Genomic DNA, 23,116 nt, shown 5'->3' with positions numbered 1-23,116 from the left:
TCTATTTTACACCATTTCCCTCATGAGAGACAGCAGTGAATTAGAAATTGTGCATTTGAGGTTTTAGAAAACTCTCTGCACTTTATTGCTGTTTTTACAGTAGACAAGGCATGCTTTTTTAAAAAAAAAATTATATCTGCTAACTAGCAGTCCTCTGGCCCTTTCCTGCTGTCATACAGCAGGAACCCAACTCATTTCACGTGGCAGTTGTAAATACTACCCAATACCATATCTCAGCAACAACATAAAGCCTCTGGTTCATTTTGGGTTTGGGCATATGTCAACAGATTATTCAACTTGCAACGTATATTGCCAGTAATCCCCAGCACCTTTGATCAGTAAATAACCCAACCTTTAGGCCCTGTGTATTCAGGCAGGTATAAGACACCTCAGCAGAGGAGTGTACGGTGATAAGGCAACTTGTCCACACCTCGGCAAAAAAAAAAAAAAAGTCAGCATTTTGTGAGGAACAAGAAACTGCACCAGTATAAACCACGCCTACACGAGCAGCAAGCGACTGTGCTCACTGCTGAATACCTAACATGTCCATAACTACACTACAGACATTTGAATCCTTTGAGAGGAATGTCTGAGGCCTAGAAAACAACTGGTTGCATAGCAACAAGTAAGGCTGCAGAAAATAAGGGTGAATCACACCCGATAGATACAAAGCACAACACTGAAACATACACAAAAAAAAGAAGAAAAAAAAATATGCATGAACGAGATTCCCTGAAGGCAAAAGAGGACATTCTTCTCATTCACACAAGGCCTGCACACCACACTTCCTCTCCTTGCTACTCAACATGTGATTCACACATGCACACCACTAACAGGGTCTTGCATGCATGCCGTCCAGTGCTAAGAGCTTCATGGAAATTTCCACTTTTGCAAGTCTCAGCCTATAAAGCTGAGGCGAGGAGCTAAGGTAGAGATAAACAGCTGAGGAGTAAGTAGCAACAGCGGCTCTGTTACACACGGAACATTATCCCAAGATTTACAACCTCCGAATGATAGGCCAGGAACAATGCAAAGCTGGCTGTAAACCAGAGCCGTATTTCACTGAACAGATTAAGCAAGCATACCTGTAGATAGTGTAGAGTTTATTATTAGATATTTTTGCAGCCAGCATCTTTGCAGCATCTTTGGTGACAGACATTACTCAAATGAAAAATCAAAGCTTCCATTATCTTCTAGTACGTCTAAACAGATATTTTACACCCCCTGAGGGATGGACTCTCCTCACGTCTATTATGAGCACAGTACACGCTGTGACAAAGTTCGGCACTTTTGGCTGAAAGCTGCTAAAATAAATTTGGAATATATGTTAAGTTGGTAATGCATTCAGATGTAGATAGATGAGAAATGGCTGCATCTTTTCTTGCAGCAAACTAAATAAATAGCTAAAAAAGATTTCATTTAAGTTTTCTTTAAAGATTTGCTACTTAAAGAAAAAAAAAAAAGAAGCCAGGAGTGATACTGATTATCACATTAAAATATTTAAATAAGGCACTTGGACACAGTGAGTGACTCATTGACAGAAACAACATCTGACTCCAACCCAATTCTCTCATCTTGGCGGCTCTTCATATTTCGGCCTATCCCAGAATTCACATGTGTACTGACACTGCACGAAGCAGCCAATGGCAGGGCAGGGAGGAAATGGTCTTGGAAGCCTGTCAGGCAGGGAGCAGTGAATGACCATATATGGTAAAATCTGCAGTCAGCAGGACTGAGAGGCAGAAGCGGCAAAGGCAGAAGCAAAATGACCAAAGTGTGGGGAAAGACCCTGGATATCATGCACACCCAGTGCATTTTTGCATAAAGACACAGGAAGCAGCTACAAAGGCAGTAAAACCTAGTGAATATTAGACAGAGGAGAAATAACGTGTCACTGTAGAAATGCCCAGGGATTACTAACAGGCACAGGCTCAGCAGAGTGAATGAATGGTACCATTGATTTAAAACCCACACTCCAAATTTGATTTCTGTAAAGTGCTTAGAAAATAAAGGTGTTGCTGGGTAAAAGTGTTTATAGAGCAGGATTTTTTTTATAACACTCCCATCATAGGATGAACAAATCAGATTTCGATTTAAAGGACTATAAATTAAAATCCACAGTAACAATTCACTCATCCTTCGCTCTTCGTTCGTGTTGACCAGAGAGGAGCCATCAGGATTTTTTCTCCCAATTACGAGCTAGCTGCTGTATTCACTTCTACAACTTCCTTCATATGGAAATCAGGGAATAAATTAGCAGGCATCCAGCTAAGAACGAGAAAGGGACAGATTGAAAGCATGAGGGAAGGGAATGACATGTGCAAAGCTAGACATCTGATCCCCTCTCTATAATTCTCATTTTTCTCTCAGGAAGAGGCAACAATACTCGTGGCTGTGCTGAGTCAGGGCGGCCTGCCGCACTAACCCACAACCTAGTGAGTCACAAAAAAGAGCCACCCCCACGAGGTCAGGTCACAGATCTGAATTTTAGGTGATGCTTTTTATATACCCAAAAAAGCAATTTGAGGACAAAAGAAATATAGTTTTTTCCCCCCCATCTGTGGGCTTGCATGACAGTAACAAAGACAGTGCATAGTTACTTATAGCTTAATTACAAAGGGGGGGAAGGTGCATCATCACACTTCTGCTGCACCCCCCCACCCCCACCCCGTAAGTGGAGTAATGACAAAGGGCTGTACTGGGAGTAAGCATTGGGACAAAGGCCCAGAGCAGCTGGCTTCCCGTAGAGACTAGGAGCCACACAGCACAGGCAGATGGGTTAGCCGCACAGATGCACCCTCAAATTAGAAATGCGAAGGGGAGGGAGGTTGAGGACACTGAGGGGATGTGCACCCTTGCAAAAAAGTGGAATGAGACCCAAAAGACTGTAACTCAAGAGTTTTATCCACAAAGCAGAGCTGCATAAATGAGAACACAGAAAAACAGGCTCATTTACACAAAACTTAGTGTAATCCATTTATAACTGAGAAATAGCTTTTTCCATGTTGTCTTTTAGCAATGGCGTTAAGTGTAGAGATCAACTCTTTAATACCAATCCACTGCTCTGCAGTCTAGTCATACAATTTGCAAGAACAGACTTGTCCCACTTTTGAGACCTGCATTGCCAGCTGAGGCTATACTGAGATTTCCAGATGGACCTGCTTTGTCAGAAAAAAAAAATCATTTGAGAATAGTAAGGTCATAAAGACTTGAAATAGAAGTTAAAAGGAAAAAAAATTAATAATTTAAGCTTAAATCTTTATGTTAGTTGTAGGTTCTAATAACTGTCTTTTCCCATTATGGTTATCTGTAAAACTGGTTTGGTGGCACAAATACATGTCAAAGTATCTATAACATGCATACATACAAATCTTAACTAACATAATTCCCCTTTCAGCCCCATGCCCTCAAAGCATGGGCTGCTCTGTGAAGAAAAAACTCACATTTGAAGGACTAGTTTGTCAGGGTTACAAGAAAATACGTGGGAAGATCTGAAAGTCTCAATTGAGGAAACTGCCTAGAGGTTTTCGCTGTACAGAAAGACCTCACTGAAAACCTTTTTTTTTTTTTTTTTAATTCAGCAGTGAAAGTAGACTTTGTTCGGGAGACACACCATTACTGTACTGCGGCATGGCATGAAAAGGGAAGCTCAGTAGCACACAGACACAGAAAGAGGAGGACCCAGGATGAGTGTGAACCGGTTCGAGCTCGCAGCCCAACTCCAGTACAAGCTTCGTATTGAATGAGGTGCTGAGAGGTGTTAAGCTGTGTGATGACAGGCCTAAGGATCCCGTCTCCAGTGCCAGGGCTAGCTCATATGACATGGCAGTGTAGTGGTGTACACTAATTACAGGTCCAGGGTAGATCTGTCAACAGTATTGCAGTGCTTATGTCACTCTATGTCAGGACCTGCTACTTGGCCACTGCCTGACGCTGACAAACAAGCAAGCAGCAATTCACCACTATCAAACATAACAGCAGGCAAGAGGTTTGTGGGACATGCCAGGACATTGGACCTCTGTTGCGCCTTAACTGACCTAATTATGACACAAGGTAAAAACAAAAGGGAGGCATGTACCCTGCTAATTTGTTTACATCCAAAAACTCATCAAATGCCCAGCCCAAAAGGGAGTGACTCCTAACATGGAGGCAAGGATCAGGAGACCATTTGCTCCAGGGTTTGGTGTAGCTTCCATTGTACTTGCATGGCTTGTGTGAAACAACCCACTGTTAAACATTAATCCAAAGGTTTATAGTTCAACTTTACATTCATCTTACTCAAAATATAATCAGGGAGCACTGAAAGCATGTAGTATGATAAAGAATACGATTTTAAAAAAGTGGATGCAACCATGCTTAAACATTCAATTCACTCCATTTGCACACCCCAGCCCAGTCCAAAGGGCGCACAACATATAATAAACTCACCTTGTGCAGAGGGAGGACGAGGAAAGCTCCGCCACCGCTGGCCTCAATAATTATAGCGACAAACTTGGGGTTGACTGCACAAAAGGCGCTGTCCCACGTGACCCTCGAGACCCGGATATCATCGTAGCACTGGTCATTCTTCACCGCCTGGCCGAAGACGTGACGGAATTTGCTCTGCCGTACAACTCGTCTCATATCTGCAGAAAAACAGGCAGAGAGCACATTTATTTAAAGACACACTGTTGCCGTTGTGATGTTGAACCTATTCATTTCAGCAGAGGTTTGCACAAGCCGCAACTGCAATATGCACCAACACAAATGTAGAGTATGTGAACTAGTGAAAGCCTCGAGAGGGTGAGACACCCAGCAAAAACGTTCAGCGCATTTGTGATAACAGACTGAGAACATTAGAGATGTGATAAAAGTCTGAAGTTGTCGCTATGCACAGTCTCCTTGTATCTATTTGGTCTTTAGAAAGAGGAGTTTGTCACATGCATGTTTCAGATTGACAGATTTGTCACCTTTTTTAAATAATGTGAGGAGGCTACAGTGAAATACAATGGTATGATTTCATGGTTTCGCTAATGTCAGGTGAGCACTTCCAAAAAGGTACTGTGGAACAGAAAACAAAATGTGTTTCATGAGATTTTAAAGACTTCAAACTATCTCCAGTAGGTAGCTGTAACCCCCGCCCCGCCTCCTAAATCTTCCATTGTGCCAAACATTAAACATCTGACATACTAACAGCATGTATCTGTGGCACACTTTTAGAAAGAGACACTTCTAAGAGGGAAAAATAGGACATACCCAATCCAAACAAAAACAGACTCTGTGGCTGGTTCAGCTAAAATCTTTACCAAGACAACAATCTGTTGGCAGACAAAGGCACTCTGGAAAACATGCTCATTCAAAAGCTTCAAGTTCCACAGCTCTGCCTACAATAACAAACCACTTCCAAAGATAATGGAAAGCCATCCAACTTCAGAGAAACAACTGAATGAGGTCCAATCTTACCAAAACCTATAGACAGGCAAACACTCTTGGGTGAGTTTCGGACTCTGACTCCTTTATTCTATTTTTTTAATATTGCACATGGGAACAGTTTCAAAGCCTGAATCACCACGACTAAAGCACGGCACAGGATGTGGGACATGTTTTGAAGGTGGTTTTCCACTGTGTGCAGAGAGAGAGAGAGACGGGGAGAGAGGAGGAGAGTGAACGAGCAAGGAGGAAAGAGTGACTATGAGCGAGAAACACTTGTGTGGCATGTTTCCGACAGGACAAGGATCACAACACAAGCAGGAAGTTCGTCCTGTTGAGCAGTGGGAGTGTCCGAACAGCCCAGATCTACCGTAAAACGAGTATAGAATGTCATTAACTAGTTGAATGAATAAGTTATTATAAACCTAAAGAGGCTAATTTGTTCAAATGGAATTACATTTTTAAACTCAAATTGTAATCTTGCTCAAAACAGGGGTTTGGAGGAGTCCTCCCTACATTTATCTGGTTCAGGAGTGCATTGGTGTAGGAAACTCAAACTTGATTACTTCTGGAAAGAGCTGATCAACTACACTGATCTCCTTCAAAGATAACCAAAGGTAATTATTCTGCAACTTCACAAAACCTTATACAATGAGCTGTAATTACGTTTCATGTTTGTCAAAAATGGAGAAGGAAAAAAAATTAAATTAAAAAAAAAATGGAGGGGGGGTGTTTTTCCCAGTAATGCGATCGCAATCTGGGTCAACACTTTACAGGAAAAACTTGTGATAGGCAAGCCTTGTTTGCGTACCTGTACAGCTTTGTTTGTCACATAGCTGCATGTCAGTAGAAACTGAAATCAGATACCTCCCTGGAGGAAAATGTGCTGACGGCACCAAAATATGAGGCAGATTTGCACGCTTTTATTTGCCCAAAGCTCTTTTAATTACAGGTGAATAATTTGATTATTATTTCAACCTTGTCCTTTTTTTATGCATCTCTTCTAACAAATACAAGGAAACCCTTGCACACATTGTGAGGTATTTGCCATATGTGTACACAAGACAGCAACCTGACTCTCAACTAAGTGGTTTCTGTCATATTTCAGCCTGCTTAAAGATCAAAATGACTGGGTGCGCATCAGAAGTTAGTGAGGGTGGTTTGTGCCTATCTGACTACCCTTGGAAAAACCCGGAAATCATTCATATGGTCGTCAAACCCCATCTGTATTGATATATACTGAGGTGTCAAAACTTATCGTCAAGGGTACAGGGGAGGTCATCAAATGTTCTCTTTGTGGAGTTAAAGGAAATATTCTAAAGTCAAACTGACTGTACTTTATTCTGTGCAGAGAGATCAAAAACACATGAGTGGAAATAAACTATGTGCACCATATGAATTAGACAATTCAGACGTGATGGCGTGACTGCTTGAGGTCAGGATATGGTATGAATATTGGAGTGAACAAAGAGTGCACAGCAGGTGTTTAGAGAGGACTTAACCTCACATTTTCTTGCTTTTTTGTGGTGACGGTGATGATTGAGCATGTACACGATCACAAAAATGAATTCATACTTGGGTTTCCTTCATAGAGTTTTTTGGGAGGTGGGCACAAATCAAAACCGGTTTTAGCCAGCACCTAACGAAAAATCATCCACAGTATAACAATATTTTAACCAGTTTTAATAAGTTAATAATAACAGAAATTTATCAAATAGTCAGAAATAACTGACAAAAGCATCGTTTTGGTGTGGTGAGTGACATGTTGCTTTTACTGTACAATCATGCTTACATGCATAGCAAAAACTTAAAAATATCCACTGTGAGCCTGAAAAAAAAATCTTGTAATATCATTTCATTTTAAACAAATTGTCCTCCATACAACATACTGGTGGGCAGCCTGCTTCTGCACAAATCAATGCAACGAAGAAAACCTCTGTCATTTTAACAATCCACTGATGGGTACACGGCATGACTGAGCTCCATTTAGTGACACAGCCAAAACTAAAGCCTCATCCACATAAACAGCAATTTATCCATCAAATCTGCTTTATTTGCACCACCTCAGAGGTGAGATTAGTTTCACTTGCTATTTGGCCAACAGTTATTTCCCTGTGATCACTACAGAATTACACATGCCATGGCCCGTGTTACAAGAACAGACTAGCTGCAGTGTAAGTACAATCCTCACGACACACGCCAACAGTCCCTGCAATGTAGTCTAAAGGCCATTTTGGTATTTGCAGCTGTCTTTGTGGTATGCCAAGGCTTAAGATGTGCAAGATTGTGATGGTTTTAACAGCCATTTCAATGATAGATCAGTACAGGGGCCTAAAGAGTCCCAGACTGTGCAGAGGGAGATGTTGCAACACAACCAGACCAATCGGAAACTCCAAAACATGAGATGCAGCAGTGTATTTGGAGTTTTACCTATGCCTATGCTAACACTGTCAAGGTAAACCACTAAAGTTCGGGAATTACTTAAGCATTGCTGATACAAAGTGAAGCATTAGCTTATGGCTGACTCTTCACCTTAAATGTAAAACTGGTGGACGATTTAAGTGAAGTGAGTTTCTTTTGTTTGAAAACTTGAAGCAAGCCTACCTATCAGGATAATCAGGTGCAGTTAAGTTTTGAAATACCAGAAGACAGAGTCCTTGCCACACTGTCATCAGCAAAACAAGCAGCAGAAAAGCCCCAGTATTGCATTACTGTTGTAATGCCCAGCTACTCAAAAGTGATGTAAATATTTTGAGAAAGTGTTTACACTACAAATGCTTAATAAAACCAGACTGATCCACTGTTTTCTAGATTGGATATGCAACCTTAATCACAAGGGATGGGCTGTGTACACGCTGCAGGTCCGAGCAGACTGGGTGGGGTGGCAGTTGATAATACAACACTGGGTCATGGTAAATAGGCCATGTTGTGTGGTAGTGACGTGTCCCAACAACATTTAATCAGGAAGACGGCACAGTTTCTAAAGAACTTTGAGCCTCCTACACTCACTGCAGACTAGAATTACATTTATTCCAGAAGTATTGCACTTGTATATAAAAAGCAAGACTCTCAGTAGTTTTGGACTACATTCAGACTCAAATTGAAATGCTCCAAACTCCAGACTTTCTCTAGTGATCAATTAATTAACAGTCAGTGGAAGCAACTCTCCAGCTGGGAGCCATTAAACAATATGAAAATAGGAACAAAAGTGTAAGTCCATAATTAGAAGTGTGGCAGCCATTTGTGCTAGTTTGTTACAAGACAATGTGTGTGACAGATAAGTCGCATACTTCATGTACACAATTTATACATCAAGTCTGTTAATCACCAGTTATTTGTTATGTTTTCACTGCTATTATTCCTCTTCAGTTGTTTTGGGGTTTTTTTTTGGCATTTTTACTCAGTTGTTTTGTGTAATGTGTAAAGAGGCACGTAATCCAGTGTCTCTGATCTCACTGAAGGTAAATGTCACCAGGGCCAAGCTCAGGTGTTGACAAGAGGAAGGACAGAAAAGCAGCAGTAGTGTCACAGCTGAACTGAAAAGCAAAAGTTATCCAGCCATGCCATTTATTAAAGTAGAAAATCTGTTATGTCAGGTCGGTTTAGAATGCTGTCATCTGCTTGGTTCTAAATACACATAAAGCAACCATGACCACACGAGTTTTCCTCATTTGGTAGCGCACATGGTACTGAATGTGCTCAAACTCAAAGATTGATCATCTTATTTGCTCAAACTGCAAAAGTTAACATAAAAACAGAGAAGAACAGCTTCTAAATAGTTAAATTGATTACAGCTTCAAACTGCAGATATTCAGTGTTAAGTGGCTCTGGCATGTAAAATCAGCGGGGCGTGTGTGTTCAGGCAGTAAAGGCTTGGCACTGGACTGACAGCTTCAGTCATACGTCAGTGATACAGAGACACTCCCAGGAGAAATGCTGTGTGTATTCAATGATAGCCTCCTGAGAGTTACAGTTCACTGATTCAGCCCCAACTCAAGAAAAAAAATAAAAAAAATAAAAATCTTTTGGGCAAATAAGATGAAAGCAGACCCATGTACCTTATTGCCTCCTGAGCCAGCAGCACTGAGCCTGATGTGCAGAGACAGGAGGAGGGCCCACACCCTGAGGAAATTAACAACACGAGTGGCACCAGTGTGACACAGATTTTAACATTCTTGTTTGTATTCCTCAACTGCACTCACATCTGACACTGTTAAGCAACTGAACAGTATTCCAGTCATGTGTAACCAGTATCAAACAACAGACAATACTACCTTTAGGAACAGCAGAGTTTCTAAAACCAAGGTTTCCCTTTGGGCCAGTGCTAGATTGGACCCTCAGACTGACGGACACTCCACTCTGCCGTGCTGGGCTATTTTGCTGTGCAGAAACGGATTTATCTTCTGCATATATTCTGTCACTCATCAATGACGAGAGCGGGTGACCACTGGCCAAGGAAATATAAATGGCCCCCTTTAATTTGTGTTATAAAACAGTCATCCACTGTGGCAGCACCTCAGTGACAGGAGACATTTCATGCTGCCACAGTCAGTTATGTTCACACATTTCAGTTAAAACATAGGCCACCTCAATCTGTCAACACCCATTTGTATTCCAACCGGTTTCCCATTGACACAACTAACGTACAATGATATTACCAAATATCACTGCACCGTTGTAAAGACAGAGCTGCAGTAAAGAGTCTCTCTGTTATGGTGCTGAAACCCAAATATAACCTCTTGTGAATCAAATCAAAGCAAGTCAAATCAAGAGTAAACAATATATATCAGTTAAAAATCCACTTCCAGGCTCTATATGTTTTTAATCACTGTTTTCAGGGTGCAAAACTGTGCTTGCTGCTTTGTGTTTTAGAGTGTGCTTGCTGCTTGGTGAGTAAGATGTGACATAACATGAAAATCCCAGCCACAAATCAGGATGAGCTGATGTTGGAGAGGGAGGGGCAGCGGAATTAGAGCGGAATTACAGACAGAGCCTAAACGGTCACCAACAGTCATTATGGAAAACTGCTGAATACTATATACTCTTATTAGCTGTATATGAATTACATCAACCTACTTTCTTTTCCATCAGTATGTCAACAGTAGGGCTGGGCCATATCATACCGTTCACGGTAATACTGGTATAATGTTGGGCAACGATAAGAAAATGAAATATCGCGATAGAATATGGGTAAAACGCGCATGCGCAGTGCCTTTGTTTTCATACGCACATGGCGGAAAAAGCATGGCGGCGACGGAGAATGAGAAGGGCGAAAGCGGATCGTTGAATGAAACGGATGAACCAGAATTGGTTTGTAAAAACGCTGCAACTTCAGTGGTATGGAACTGGTTTAGCTTTCGACCCTCAGATACACAACAAAACACTATTTCTGTTAGCGCATGCTAGCGGGCCGTCGTTATTACCGTGTTTTTTGGAAAATACGGCACACTTAAAATCAATCCTTTGATTTTTCTGAAACTCGACAGTGCCCCTTATAATCCCGTGTGACCTCGAAACAATTTTATGTGGTACACAGTGCTCGAAAATCTGTCAAATGTTTTAGTATGACTTTGCTAAGCTATGAAGCCGCACCGCTTGATGGATTGTCGGAGCATTACGGCAATCATAGGCAGGAGCCTCACGGAGTGATACGTACTGTGCTTCAACATAATATTGTGTGTGTATATAACCTCTTTTTAAGTTTTGTGGATATTATACATGGTTATGCTGAGGATATGTCGGCCAATTTCCACTGGAAATGCCTTTTGGATAAACTGTCAGCAAGGAAATTGCATTTGCACTGTTAAATTTTTATATAACTTTAATGCACATAAAAAAAACAGCTGCTTGTTTAAGTGAAAATACATTATTAGTGCAAAAAACCCTCCACAAAAAAAAGTTGTGGAGATGTAAAGTATTTTGTCTAGTGTCAATTATATCGTCAGTTATATCGGTATCGCAAATTTTCAAATGTATATCGTGATAAATATTTTTGGTCATATCGCCCTGCTCTAGTAAACAGGTATAAAGTAGTTAAAGTTTAACTACTTTTATTAGTTCTAAGATCATTTTAAATGAAGTTTAACACCAAACCAGTGACAGCAATATACATCAAAAATGAAAATATACTAATTTCATGTAAAGTTCTTAAATTACCAAATAGTGCCACCTTGTTAAACTCAGCCCAGGTCACTGCTAGCCATCCATGCAGGTTCACACTAATATGGTGGTAATATAGAGAGGAAGATGCATGGGATTGTATTTGTGGTTAAAGGGTATCATATTGTACCTTTAGTAACAGTCACTTCTTTCTCACACTCAAATTCCCTCTCACCACACACACCCACCCGCCAATGTCGCCTCATTGCTCTTCACACACTGGCTGCCTTTTGCCTTTTGTCACCAAGACCGCATGAGACGCCACCTAAATCCCCTTCCTGTAACCAAGGCCACGGACCACTATTGTAATCAGAGTCCAGCTACATTCCAGCAATTTTTAAAACAATGAGATAACGTGCCTAGTTCTTTTTCTCCCCCCACCTCTCTCCGACCCCAATCTGTGCATTCATTCGTAAGCATAGAAAACACTACACAGATAGTGTTTTAAGGAATGCAGCTGTATTCTTTTACAGTTTGTAGACAAAATGAGAAGGACTGAGTGATAAAACTCTAAAAATAAATAAATAATTTACACTTTACACTGGATGCTCTTCCTGACACAACCATCCTCATTTATCTAGGTTCGGGATTGGCACTAGGAATACACTGGCTTAATCCCCCCCCCCCCCCCCCCCCCCCCCCCCCCGAGCCCCTTCATGTTTGCAGTGGTGATGGGCAGGTTGAAAGATGAGGTCAGGTAGTTCACAGATGACACTGATCTGTAGCGAGAGTAGGGAGGAGCTGGAAGAAAGCCTGGAGAGGTGGAAGTATGCTTTGGAGAGAAGAGGAATTAGAGAGCGCAAAAGCAAGACAGAACGTGTGTGAATGACAAGGAGTAGAAGTAGTGAAGATAGATGAGTTTAATCATCAAAAGCAATGGGGAATACACAAGAGGGATGAAGAAGAGAGTGCAGGTAGGGTGGAGACAAGTGTCAGGGGTGATTAGTGACAAAAGAATAGCAACAGGAGTGAAAGGGAAGGTTCACCAGATAATAGCAAGTTCAAAAATCAAAGCTGAGATGTTTTTGACATGTGCAGAGGACGGATGGTGGGTAAATTGGACAAAATATATTGAAGATAGAGTTGCCAGGCAGGAGAAAGGAAGACCACAAAGAAGTCATGGATTTAATGAAGGAGGACATGAAGAGGATTGGTGTAACAGAGGAAGATGATAGGCATGGTATGAGATCAATATGATTCTTGGTGGTGACTCCCTGAAGGACGGAGCTAAAACCAGGAGGAGGAGACAGTTTAAGTGTGACAAAGAAGTCACTGCATACTCTACCTTTTTTCCAGAAAGGCATGTAAATACATGTAGACGCCAGTACAGGGAGTCAAAAATGTTGGATTTAAGTAACCAACCCTCAATGCCTAGTACCTACTGGCCATAAGCAATTCTCTCAGACAGCACATTCCCAGCTATCTGAACAGCTGTCCCATACTTCACTACCAAACCTCGCTGCCCACTTCACTGGAGCAGTACTGTTCTTGAATCTATTAAAAACAATTTTAAAAAATGAAATGATACGGTACCTATCTTTTTGCTTTTTAAGATATTATTTTGTGTTATTTTGCTTGTGTTGTTTTGTAACACGTTTTTGTATGATCAGAATTAAGATTTCTCTCTCTCACACTCACACAAAAAAACCCTTTAAGCCTGAGAAAAATAGCCATTTCATTTATATCATGATATATATATTTACAGATTTATGAAATTACCATGACAAAATTTTTTTTCCATATTGCTCAGCCATAGAAATAAATTAGATTTACGACCCAAGAGCAGCACAGAACTAATTACTAGCTGCGATCACATACCTCAGATCCTATGTTTAATATGGTTAAGAAAAAACTGACACTGGCTGTTTTCCAACTTCCTCGTTTCATAAGAGAAAAAACAGACTCCTTAAAGCCAGACATAAGAAACAAATGTGTCAGAAAACGTCTGCGTGTTCAACGTGAGACTGGCCATGCCTCAGAGTGCTCAAGCTTAGCCCTTCATCCAAACTCTTTATCACTTTCTGCTCTATAAGACTTTAAAGACTAAATCCCAAACTTCTTATCCTACTTAGAAGTCAAGGTTTAACAGGAACCACTTTAAAGTCTTAGAAAATTACTCACAACAGGAAAAACTCTAGTTTGTGTTGGTGTTCGTGTGTAGGATTACATTTATCTGTATGGACATTTTCCTTTTCCCGTGAGACAATCTACATGATAAGCCAAATGAAAAGCAGACAAAAAGTCAAAACCTGCTTATTCCTCAACTCAGAAAAGAAAGTCTGCCGCCTCAGTGTACAAAGCATATTCCTTCCTTCTTCCTGATTAGATACTTCCCCTCCCCCACTGACTAATGCACAAACCACCACTTCATTTCAACAGATGTTGTAAGTGGTGGTGGGAAAGACCAATGGATAAAACAGTATTAGTCTGACTGCACCTGCTTGAACTGCTCATCTACAGTTCATTACAAAACTTAAAGAAGACGACTAACAAAAAGTGGACTGCGGACTTAACGTCATTCTTCAGCACAAGAAAAAAAAATAAACTTTATGCCAAACATATCAGGAGAAAACAGAAAGGGTATTTAGATGTATATGTCTGGCAAACTGACTACTGGCTTGTTTTCATAACATGGTCTTTGTTATGGACGCAACTTGTCTGAGCAATGGGGACTAACACAATTAGCAGCACAGATTTAGCCAGCTGTCCCTTTTCTTATCTACTAGTCCAGTCTAAACAAGCAAATGCACGACTGTACTAAGCAGGTAGTTAATCACATGTATCTGTGCTCAGATTTAAAAAAGAAATTTATACACCATAGATCTTATCTAGGAAAACAAAAACAAACCAATAACACAAATTCAAAACCAGTTGATTTTTTTGTGGGTTGAGCCATTTCATGTTAAAAAAAAAAGTCTGGCGTCAAGTTATCTGATTATGTAGGAATTGAGATAACATCTTGCATAGACAGGACAGAGGCATGTAAGCGAATGGAGTCTTTGATGCAGAGGCCAAATCGATGACTCAATGTTTAGCTTCTTTCCACATGACACTGATGATGTCCAAGCATCTAACATACACATAAGGCGTGTTCAGGCCAAAGAGTCTTGGACTAGTCCACCAACTAGAGGATTTGTTTTTTTGGTTCTTTTTTTTTTTTTTTTTTAATTGGGGGGGGGGTGTAATCTCAATTTGCCCTGCCAATAGGAGCACATGGAGGACGCTGTGTTTGGTGCAGTGTTTTCATGATAAGATAAATTGCAAAAGAGGCCTGCAGTCCATAATCCAATCTAAAAACCAATCTGAAAATTTACTACATAATACTTTGTGGCATGTGCTGGTCCTTGGCCAGGGACAGCTACCAGTAAGTCATACCACGGAAAATATATGCTTCCTATTTCAGTTTCATGATTTTCTCTCTATACCTTTTTGCAGTGCATGGATGCCACAGAAGATGAGATGAAATGGAAACAATGGCTTTTTCTGTTTTTTGTATGACTTGTTGCATTTTAGCTTGTTTATTTTGGTCTTCCTGTGCTGAAAGTAGGTTTGCCTACCCTAATGCAGGCACTAAAAAGACTCCACAAGTGGGATTTTAAAAACCTTGACACTTCCTACTTTCTGCCCTCTGGACAAGCAAAAAAGAAGAACCGTGTAAAGGTTTCTTCAGTCCGAAAGTGCTTATTCTGTATTTCCCTGAAAAGCCACAACTACTTGTGAAAAAAGTAGAAAAAACAAAATCCACCGGATGGGAAGTGCTTGATTTAAAGAAGTCAACGCTAATTAAATAAATGTAACGGACATGCTGGATACCATATTACTTCCATGTAATTCGCAATGTTTAAAATTCACTTGAAAGTTCACCACAGCCCACACGAGAGCGCCTTGCAGCAGCTGATAGGAACAAACACTCCCTCACATCTTATGCTCAGTTTCCCTCTGCTTCCTGACCCACTTCCTCTCTCAGCCCAGCCATAGGAAGGCAGGCTATCCACTTCTCAAGACCGTGTGCTGCAGCGCAACAGGCAGAGGTTGATGTGTAAATGGCCTGTATTTGTATAGCGCTTTACTTAGTCCCTAAGGACCCCAAAGCGCTTTACACTACATTCAGTCATCCACCCATTCACACACTGGTGATGGCAAGCTACAGAATGGCTAACAAGTCTTAACACAGCTGTAGAGCTGTAGTACTGCTGACCTCTGGGTTGCTCTGTCAGCCTTCACCTGCTTTTGTGACCCCAGCATGATTCGCACATGGGGAGAAGGGGGGACCCTTCTTCAACTGCAGAGCTAATTAAACATAGGAGCTGAGTAACCTAGTTCAAGACAGGGGCCAAGTATGTAAGTCATGCTGCCCTTTTGGCACACTAACCACAGTCATTACAATTCAAACTACCCTATTGTCATAAACAAGCAAATGAGCCAGTGGTGGCGCACAGACACAGCGATTACACAAAAGAGTGTTTGGGAATTCATGCAGCCACTAGTGACTCTTTACAGAGACTACTTATGACTGCCAAATGGGAATAAAGGAGACAGCACTGAGTATTTAATTATCTCAATAAAACCTTCAGATTTAGAGTCAACAATTGTAATAAATCATTTCCAATGGTGGTATTGGTTTGATTGCTTTCAGTCACTTTATCAAGTAAAAAAAAACAAAAACAAATAATCTCTAGTTCAGGCATTTGCTTTTCTCTGTTCACTGCACCTGTTTATTGAATATGTACTGGCCATATAATGAAGTCAAAAAGAAAGATCTTGGCTTGAGAAGCAGCATTTGTGAAACGCAGTTATGTCCCTGTCCACCCCCCACGCCACCCCCCAAAAAACACCCTCATTCATTAATGGCAACACCCATTTAATTACATCTGTGGTCCAGTTGTGGGCAGTTTAATTAAGATATTGAGGCAATAAACCGTTTTTGACTGCAAGCCAAACAACACTTGCAGTAATATACAGCTCTCCACGTATTATGAAGCAGAGGCGGTTTGGTGATGGTGGAAGAAGGGGGGACGCAGTAATCTATGCAACTGGGAGGTGCATCCACTTTCATGCTTTGACTCCTTCCCATTTCCCTTCCATAACACTGTGTTAGTGGGTCAGTTCTGAACATAGCAGCATTTGCGTGAATACAATGGACTCGAAGAGGGTAATTTACTGTATGTGCGAATGAAAGACTTAACATTTGGATATTTTTTCGAGCCCATTGTTCAGTTTGAAAGAGACTACAATGATGCCGCCAGTGAATGCCAGGGGGCAGGGCGCGGTTGCACCTCGGCGTATGTGGGTCTACCGTTTGGGAGATAAGTTTTCCTGCCGCACTATGGCTAGCTACCCCACCCCGATCCATAACGTACAAACGGCACATTTCCTCCCTCTAAACCCTCTTAAAGAGCCAAAGGAACAAAGCAGAACAAAAATCATCTTTGTCTATGGGCTAGAAAGTTTTTCAGCAATGTCAGTTAACTGCCGCTAAAGGTTAGTGCTAGCTTTACCGAGAAAAAAAAATGTTCCCATTACACAGACTGTCTCGATTCATTTTAGCTAGCGCATGCACTTTCGTGTCTGGACTGCTGTAGTTGGGTAAGGGGAAAAAACGAAGATCGCCGCAACCAATTTAAGAGAGCGAAGCAGAAAAACGAAATATTCTTAAATAATCTATATCATCTTTAACCTACCTTCTGAGAGGAAAATGCAAGTATCTCCGAAAGCCGAAAGAAAAAGCACAAAACCCAACGCGTATCCCAACTGATTTCTCCTCCCTCTGCCGGAGCCGCTGCTGCGCTGACACGAGCCGCTCTCTCTGTGTGCTCTTTCCCCTCTCCGACACAGGCCCCGCCCCTCCGCTGCTTTGGCGAGCGCTGCGTGGATTACCTTCTTTGAAGGACACAGCCCACAGCCAATCACAAGCATAGACCTCACACCTCCTTTCTTCAGGTTCCCACTTACTGAAAATTACTCCTAAACCGTGTGTTTATGGCAGCTTCATACCATTTTAATCTCTATTGCATGCCGTGATGTCCTCCTGTTATCCATTTACTACATACTGGTTATTATATACATATTTTTCTACAACCATATGTTTAGAAAAGCACAATTTCACTACCCATTTAGATGAACTGCCAAATGCAACTCCTTCATGATTCAGAAGGATTTCATAATATGGCATAAGGCTGAGGCAAAAATAGCTGGATAGTCTGGCTTTATGCATGCACATCCAGGTGTAAGTGAGTGGGGGCAAGCTGGCTGATACTATTAGAAGGATATATACACACACAAGTGCATGTGGCTAAGTTGGCTAACAAAGTTGGATTAAATTTCTTAGGCTTCTTCCAACATCAATAAGCAAAAAGTGTGATTCAGGATGAAGCAATAGCAATACTTGCACAAAATAACTGCTACATACTAGCTTAATAGATACTGAAATTACATTTCACATCTCCATAAGAACACATGTACCCCAAGTGTAAAACAGCACCACGAGATGGCGGTATTTCACAAATCCAGAGATTCCCTACACTAGAAAACAGCCGTGGTCTATCAGGCATCCTTTCCCAACATTTTAGGGCTCATATGCCAGGAAAACTTCAATAAACACTGAAATTGATTCATTTTCCTGCTATCCTGGTATTCCCAGTTAATTTGATGCTGCAGTAAGTGGAGTACTGCACAAAAGTCTTAGTCTTGTTTTAGTTCTGTTTTTTTGTGCAATACTCAGCTGAATCAGTTCCCAGTTCATTCTGCAACAAGAATGATGACCTCTAAAAAATTACCAGGGTAATAAGCAGCCCTGCAACAAATGATGGCTTTAAAAAAAATGTGCACCCGTACACCAAAAAGAAGTGGTGCTGCTTTGAAAGATCTTTGATTTTAGGCTTAGATTTAGCCTCCTTACACTCTGCAAAGTACTATGTGTGTTACAGTGTAGATTTCAAATAACTTACCTTTTCTCATTGATGGCTTCCTCTCGATGGGCTTCTCGGGGGTTTTCTGAGCAGAATCAAAAGCCGCCTTCATCTGTGCCACCTTCACGGACTGGTTCTGCTCATCCGACTTGAGTTCAGCTAGCTTTGGCCGCTCCTGGTGCTGCAGCTTTTCATGCAGCTGAACTGTCTCCTTTATGAGTTCAGAGACGGGCCTTGATCGGGGAGTGCCCAGGGACTTGTTTCTCTCTGAGATAGAGTCATCATCATCGTCTTTGCCAGGTTTTTTAGCAGTTTCTTCTGGAATCTTGTTTTCTGTGTTAAGCGTCATATGAGCATCCTTCCTCATGCTGCCTGAGACTTGGTGAATTTCCTCTGAGGTAACCGTAACACCTGAACTCGAGACTGAGCCAGCATCTGCAGCTAGTGCAACAGTTTTCTTCAGGGACTCTTTTCTCCTGACCAGTCGACTATCTGCCTTTTCAGAGTCAGACAACTGTGGGTTGCTTTTGCTCTCGGCATCACCTCTTATCTTCAGAGGTCTCAGAGTGCTGGTGTCTGTCTTTTGCCCATCATTCTTTGTAGGTGGAGACAGAGAGGAAGGTGCAGATTCCTCGCCACTCACTTCACTTTTTTCATGTGAAACAGCTGATTTTAAGTCATCCGAGCCTACACCTTCAGAGAGGCCCAAGTCTGCTTTTATCTTCACATCCTGCTTGTTTGAAGCATCAGTTGAGTCTATGTCTTCAGCTCTGAAATCATGTGATTTTGGGCATGAGCTCTCAAAACAAAGCAAATCTGAAGCTGCACTGTGAGTAGAGACTGCTTGTTTCACATCCAGGTCTTTACTGGTGTAATCTTTTGTTGCATATTCTGCTTTATGCTTATTGTGTATCCAATCTGCAGAGGAGGACAAAATCCCCTTTATATCGCTTTCTGAAAGATCAATCCAATCACCAGGTGATGCTAATGCTGAACTGTCAAGGACCTCCTTTGCACTTACATCTACAGGAACATCTGAGGTGTCCTTGCAGTCAGTATGAACTTCTTTTATTTTAGAAAGGGATGGTGTTGCCTCCTTTTTATTCCTCTTAAGCAGCTTCTCCAAAATAGAGCTGGGTTCAGTGGAAACTGGATTCATGTCAGCTGTATCCACTTGTGAATAAGCCCTTGCCAACTCTCTTTGGTCATCGGTGGCAGCTTCATGTTTTGTTTTACTTTCTGCGCTCTCCTTTGAAGGTCTACAGTGAATGGTATCACTCACGTCCAATAAAGGCGCTCTCTGAAGGCTGTTTTTCAAAGGATGCTGGGGTTGAGGTGGGGGCGGTTCTTTCCCCTCACTCAAGCGGCCCACTGTTCCCGCGCAAATCTTAATATCCTCATTCTCAACTTTATGCATCATGGTTTCATTCAGATCCTGAAAGTGCAGAGACTCACTTCCTGCATGAGCTCCACATCTGCTGCTCGTCTGCATCATAGATCCCCGTTCAGAGATGTGAAAAGAGCTTGCGTCCTCTGGGTTTTCACTTTGGTTCTCCTCATGTGGTAAGGTTTCCTCTGCCGGATACTCCATCTTGATCTTTTTCTCACTCTTGATCTGACTGAACCGCTTATGAGCTCTTGCAGTTTCCACAGTTTTCAAACTGCTCTTGCAGTCCTTGTCTGTCTCATGTGGAACCAGTGGAGCAGTCCTCCCTCCTCCTCCTTCCTCCTTTCCTGCAACCCCTCCCTGTCTCACCTCTCTTGCAGCAGCAGAACTCTCCCACACATTCATGTGCTCCTTACTAGAAGGTGTTGTTGGCTCTTGATCCTGAAACTCTGGCTTTACCCCGGTGTTACTGCCCTCGTCTTCACATAATTTTTCTCCCTCTATGACATCACCTGCATGACTGCCCACACATTCAGAGTCATGGCTGGGCTTCGTCTCCTCCGATCCTTCACTGAAACCTTGCTCTCCTCCTTCCACTTTGTCTAGATTCTGTCCCATGATGGTCTGTGGAGAAAGGCATGATGTTAATCTCACAACAGTCGACCAAATCCTCCTTCAATCACACACTGAAAACTGAAATAAATAAAAACAGTGAAAATAGAGGAGGAAGTGGGCAGACACTGTGCAGCACATTGCAAACACTCATAGTCACACGGGCCATTTTCATGGAGGTGGTTAATTGCCCACCTTATTACTTTAACTGCAATAGTATAGTCCCTGTTGACTATTTAATGCACTTCCAATGTCTGGGCCAGCTTGACTTTAAGTCAAATTACATTTGCAACATTAAGCAGTGAGCTCTCCTGTGAATTTGAATACTTTGTTTTTCGATCGATCAGTAATCCAGCAAATGTATGAATCAGGGTTTTTTTTTCTTTTTTTTTTTTTTTTTGAGCATCACAGATGATGAACTGTTACTTGCAGTCTGTCTCAAAAGCATGTAATTAGTTCACATTTCTTTAGCTGAATTTAGCAAAAACTTTAAAGATTACATAGTTTATCAGGCACTAAATAATATTTCTCAAAGACCTACTAGCTGAAAACTTGGCATATCTCAGCATGGTGTGCAATGTGTCCTTAAAACATCTGAGGAAACAGCAGATGTGCAGTATCTCAGAGTCATGTCCTCAAAAAATAGAAAAAGAGTCCAGCCCTTTAGTTGATGCATCTACAAGTCATGGTACAACAGTGAGTGTCTACAGCTATCTGTAAGACACGGGTGGAAGCTCTGCCATGGATTGCAGCTGCATTTCAGTCAGTGGTGCTGGATATCTTGTCAAAATTGATGAAATTAAGAACGCAAAAGTATCTTCAGATTTTGATCCACCAAACAATACCATCTGGCATCTTATTGCCAACAGCTTAATTTTTCCATCTTGACAGTTTTACTGGATAGCAGAAAAAAACAAAAAAACAAAAAACACACATTGTGGAAAACTATCAGTCATGGATTGGTCTCCCCAGAGCCCTGACATCAACATTATTAAAGCATGTGAGATTATGTTGACAGAGAACGGAACAAAAAGCAACAGACATCGAAAGAAGAGCTTCAGAGTTCAGGCCGTACTGAAGAATAAAGGTGGTCATAGCAGATATTGACTTTCAAGCTCAATAGAACTGTACAAACACTGTTTTTTGCTTTTTATACTGTGCAGTTCTGCAGATGTTTCAATAAACTGCTCCACCTATTTCCAGTTTTCCCAGAAAAATATAAAGATATGGTGGGTAGCTAGATAATTCAGCACAGTGCTGCATGTTAAATGTAGGTAGATGTGTATATTAATTTAACTGAGGGTCTGTGTTGTATATCAGCAGGCTTCTCCAGAGAAACATTATCCTCCACAGCTGACTGCAGTTATTGCTCTTACAAATATGATGGAGGTGTCATTGCTGCTTATGAAGATAAATGGTCAGAAAATATTACAGCCTTAGCAAGAGGAGGTAAAATGAACTATTATTAAGCAAAGCATAAGGGAGGAAAAAAAAAAAATCACAATTACGCTGAAGAGATAAACCTTTCCATGAGTGTGTCTAATTGTTTAATGGGTTACTACCCACCAAACTGCAGCAGTAAGCAGAGAAAATGGTTAAATACAATGAACAATGATCTGGATACGGAGTCTGTTTCCTGTCTATGGCCTCATCCCCCATCTGTGTGACAACATATGACTGCTCTTGTCTTATCATCTGACAGGCCTGCATGCTGGCCAGAGACATGTTGAAAGGGGCTAATGCTATCACAAGGCAATGGTGGCATAACTCTGTGGAGAAGCTGTGATAATGAAAGAGAGTGCAGATGTGCATGATAGCACACATAAAAGGCAGAAGGAGATGTGAGGACATCAAGTGAAAACAAGTGACACGTCTGCTTTCCTTCACGTCATGCGGCCTAGTCAGGTTGAAGCCAGTGTCGTAGCTCAGTGGAATTCACATTCACCGATTATCCTCCACCTACTCTCTCACTCATTGTAGGGAACCCCTTCCCTTAAGGCATTTCATCCATGCTAACAACAATTCGTGAATTATCCGGTCTCATCCCTCCTGAATGCCCAAAGCCCATCACTTGATCCCCATGTGTTCTGTTGCTCCAGCATACTCAGACATCCAGGAATTCAAAACCAGTGAGGCACAAACCAAAGTTTCAGCATGTGGAAAATACACAACTTACTGTTTCCCTAAGCTTTGATAAGCACAAGAGAGCAACAAGCCTAGCAAATGAAAGCGCTGCTCCCAAAATACACTGGGCGTAATATTAAATATCTTATTATATGTTGCAGCTGACACTTACCAGTTAGACGTTGTAGCCAAGTCGATCGCTCCTCGCTCAGGACTGACAGAGTGCTCTTTGTTGGTTGTTTGGTGATGATTGGTCCTCCCTCAAATAAACCAGCAACAGGAGCCTTATATTACATCCATGTGATGTCACAGCACATTTGACTAATAAGATCAGGGGGCGCTCGGACTAGTAGATTCACTTTTTGCTGTCTTGGAGATGTAAAATTAAATATCTCTAACACTGTTTGGACACACAGTTTATGAAGAACAGAAATATTCGATCAGAAACAGAAATCATCGATCATCACTGTGGGAGGGCAGTCAGCAGCACTGTGTAATTGCAACAATGGATATGTAT

The 23,116-nt window shown here is 41.5% G+C and overlaps 1 protein-coding gene across 2 annotated transcripts in view; it reads right to left on the bottom strand.

Annotated features, from left to right (window-relative positions):
• LOC134638472 (coronin-1C-A) overlaps nt 1-22,853 on the bottom strand; it is a 38,420-nt gene extending 15,567 nt beyond the window's left edge. The window contains exons 1-3 of one of the 2 annotated variants that reach the window (XM_063489113.1): nt 22,772-22,853; nt 18,516-20,487; nt 4,429-4,625 (exon numbers count right to left, since the gene is read on the bottom strand). In XM_063489113.1, the coding sequence (XP_063345183.1) occupies nt 4,429-4,625; nt 18,516-20,481 (2,163 nt within the window). In that variant the 5' untranslated portion in view covers nt 20,482-20,487; nt 22,772-22,853. Of the gene's footprint in view, nt 1-4,428; nt 4,626-17,249; nt 17,378-18,515; nt 20,488-22,771 lie in introns of those variants that run through there. The other variant, XM_063489114.1, reaches the window with a different exon arrangement.
• Nucleotides 22,854-23,116: the final 263 nt, after the last annotated feature.

The sequence above is a fragment of the Pelmatolapia mariae genome, linkage group LG12 (genome assembly GCF_036321145.2).
Source record: "Pelmatolapia mariae isolate MD_Pm_ZW linkage group LG12, Pm_UMD_F_2, whole genome shotgun sequence".
In the NCBI taxonomy this organism is placed as follows: Eukaryota; Metazoa; Chordata; class Actinopteri; order Cichliformes; family Cichlidae; genus Pelmatolapia; species Pelmatolapia mariae.
This window is presented reverse-complemented; position numbering and strand designations above follow the sequence as displayed.